The sequence below is a fragment of the Entamoeba dispar genome, genomic scaffold, assembly GCF_000209125.1.
Source record: "Entamoeba dispar SAW760 scf_1105229458719 genomic scaffold, whole genome shotgun sequence".
NCBI classification, from domain to species: domain Eukaryota; phylum Evosea; order Mastigamoebida; family Endamoebidae; genus Entamoeba; species Entamoeba dispar.
In genome coordinates, this window is record NW_001853333.1 from 1,979 (window position 1) to 4,924 (window position 2,946).

A 2,946-nucleotide genomic window follows, 5' to 3' on the forward strand; every position below is an offset into this window, starting at 1 on the left:
TCACTTTTAGGTTAATTAAAAAAGAAAAAATGAATTAATTTTAGATATTTTTAATTGTTGTAATATCATTTTAGTATTTTTAAATGATTGACTCACTTGACTTGGGAAGATTGTATTAAGGTTGATGTCTGCTAAATACAAAACTTCATTAATAAATCCAAAATCACTAAAAGTACCTTTTTGAACACACCAAATAAGATGGTTTAATGCTTCAATACGAAGACGTTCTCCACATTCTATTTCACAATCATTTGCAGCGTCAAGAACAATTTTAATACAACTTTTAATCATTTCTTCATTTCCACTTTTCCATAAATGAATTGTATTTAACACTTCTTTACATCGTTTTGGTCTATTGGCAATAGCCTTGGCATGTTTGGTTAGTAATAATACCATATCATTGTATTCTTGACGATGAGAAAGAAGTTGTACTGCGCCAATAATTTTTTCAAGACACTCAGCTTTGATAAAATCATCTTCTACGATTTCTGTTTCTCCCACAGAAAATTCAAAAAAATATAATGAATGTATATACTGAGCTTTTTCTCCAGCCAACATCGCTTGGAGTGCTAGTCCTATAGCTAATGGAGCATTAGTAATAACCAATTTTTTTATTCTATTTAAGAATCTTTCAAATAAAACATCCCTTTCCATTGCTGATTGTGAATGTATTATTAATTGGAGTTCTACTTCAGCAATGGATTTTAGAGGTACTTCTCCAAGGGCTGTGTTTATGTATTGATCTACAAGAGAAAGAGTTAGTGCACAAGAAGATTTATTAGAAATTTTAATTCGTGGGAAAATAGACAATGCCATACTTAAATCATTTTGTGCATCAATGTCATTTACTTCAGGTTGAAGTAATAACCTTACTGTTTTTAATATAAGAGATGCATCAGAATAAGATTTTAATATAACGTTTTGACGTTGTAAGGATTCAACAACTAATCGAGCAATTTTACGTTCGTTTGAAGGAAGTAAAAGGTTAAGTAAAGTTAAAAATCCATCAACTTTTATTGCATTCAACAAAGGAATTGTTCTTAAAGTAAGTTCTAATGCCATACAAATATGAAATTGAACACCAGTAGGAACTTGCACTGAGCATATACTTAAAATTGACTTAAACAAATGTTCTAATTGTTGGCAATAACTTCCTTTATTATACCAACTAAAAATTATACGAAGAATAGAAACTAACAACAAAGCACCATCATTTGGAGATGTTAATCCACTGTTAACCATTTGAACAACCTTTGCTTGTATTGATTCAATAATATCAAAATGATATTCGGAAGATACATTAGGAAGTTTATCAAGAAATGGAGCTAAACATAATTTTAAATCAATTTTGCACATTGGAGAAGTTAAACCAGCAAGAATTTCTGGCATACAAACCAATTGTAAAGGTACAGGGAATGTTTCTATAAGAATTAAATAAAAGAATTCTTGTGCAGTTGTTGAACACTCAATCACTGTTTTCTGAAGATTCATTAAAATAGCTCTAAATAATGGTGCACTAAGTTCTAAAGAGGATAAATAACGTAATGAACGTAATGCAAGAGTACAAATTGGGGCAGCTTGGTCTGAGACAAGATATTCAGATTCTACCACATGAGATAAAGCACGAAGTGAAATAGCTATGTGAGAAAGAAGGAATTGAATTGCTAATGTTGGATTGTTACTAAATACTGTAATTGAAATAGATAATAAATGATTTAATGCAAATACACGATGAATTGGAAGACTTGCAGTTCTTATTACAGTCAATAAAGCATTTAATGATCTATTTGCATAGTGTTGTCCTTTATGAATAGAAGCAACAGCAACATTCATTAACATGTAACAACGGACTACAGCATCAGATATTTGAAGAACGAAAGAAGTAATAAAGTTCAAATCCATTTTAGTTGCTTGAAGATAAATTTGAAATTCTTCTAAAGGATGAACACAAGTTAAATAAATTTGATAATAACATTGACTTGTTATATTGTATGATAATGGTGTAAGAATATTCGTTAATGTATTTATTATCTCGTTTATTTTATCAAATTCAAATAATTCTTTCAATTGTTTAGATGATTTTCTAATACTACTTAACACAACTTCCATAGGAGGAAGTGAATTTATGTTGTTTTTGTTTGTCTTTGGCATAAAAAATAAAAAAAAGATCTAAAAAGATCTTTTTTATAATTTTTAATTAATAAAACTATAGTTTTACAATTTTCCAAATAACAAAATTAATTGAAAAATTGTGTCATTCACAATTAATTCTTTTATTTCTTTTTATAAATTGTAAAGAATTATTTATTGTTATTTAAAACATATTACAACACTATTGAAATGTTAAATTAAATCATTATTATTTTTTTAACCAAGAAGATTTTTCTTAACAAAGATTCAACATAAAAAGTTTCAATTTGTGTATTTTTAGTTATAAAAACTATTTTATTTGATTTATTCTTTTTTAAAAAGAATAAATAAAAATAAAAAAGTATTTTGTATTATTTTTATATATTATAATTATACTTCTTGTTCTTAAGTCTCAAAGACTTTCTCCTTTTCAAAATCTTATGATTTCTGTTAAATTTGTTGGTTATATATGAAATAGACATTGAAATAAACAAATTATATCTATTCAATTTTTTTTTGTTACGTTTATTTTTTTTAATATTGGTTTTACAATAAAGATCACCTAAAAAATAACTTGACTCTTATTATTAATTTCATTGATTTTTTTCTGAAAATTTTATTTAAAAATAATTCTGTTAGTTAGATAAGTGATTGAACAAAAATAAAATAGGTTGATTGATATTTATCATCATTACTAAATAGTTTCATACGTTTAATATTTTTTACTTAACTAGAATTTAATAAGAGAATTGAATAAGAAAACAAATTTGTTAAATATGTTTTTATAAATTATTTAGACGTTTTGAAATATTAAAT

The 2,946-nt window shown here is 25.8% G+C and overlaps 1 protein-coding gene across 1 annotated transcript, besides 5 other annotated features; it reads right to left on the reverse strand.

Annotated features, from left to right (window-relative positions):
* Window positions 1-11: 11 nt before the first annotated feature.
* Window positions 12-85: a sequence feature (AT_rich).
* EDI_301400 (uncharacterized protein) lies at window positions 16-2,151 on the reverse strand (the record flags this gene model as incomplete). Its single annotated transcript, XM_001734892.1, has 1 exon — window positions 16-2,151. One exon carries the CDS (start codon window positions 2,149-2,151, stop codon window positions 16-18), a length of 2,136 nt encoding a protein of 711 aa, XP_001734944.1.
* Window positions 2,150-2,206: a sequence feature (AT_rich).
* Window positions 2,207-2,262: 56 nt separating this feature from the next.
* Window positions 2,263-2,371: a sequence feature (AT_rich).
* A 51-nt stretch (window positions 2,372-2,422) lies between these two features.
* Window positions 2,423-2,525: a sequence feature (AT_rich).
* Window positions 2,526-2,711: 186 nt separating this feature from the next.
* Window positions 2,712-2,762: a sequence feature (AT_rich).
* Window positions 2,763-2,946: the final 184 nt, after the last annotated feature.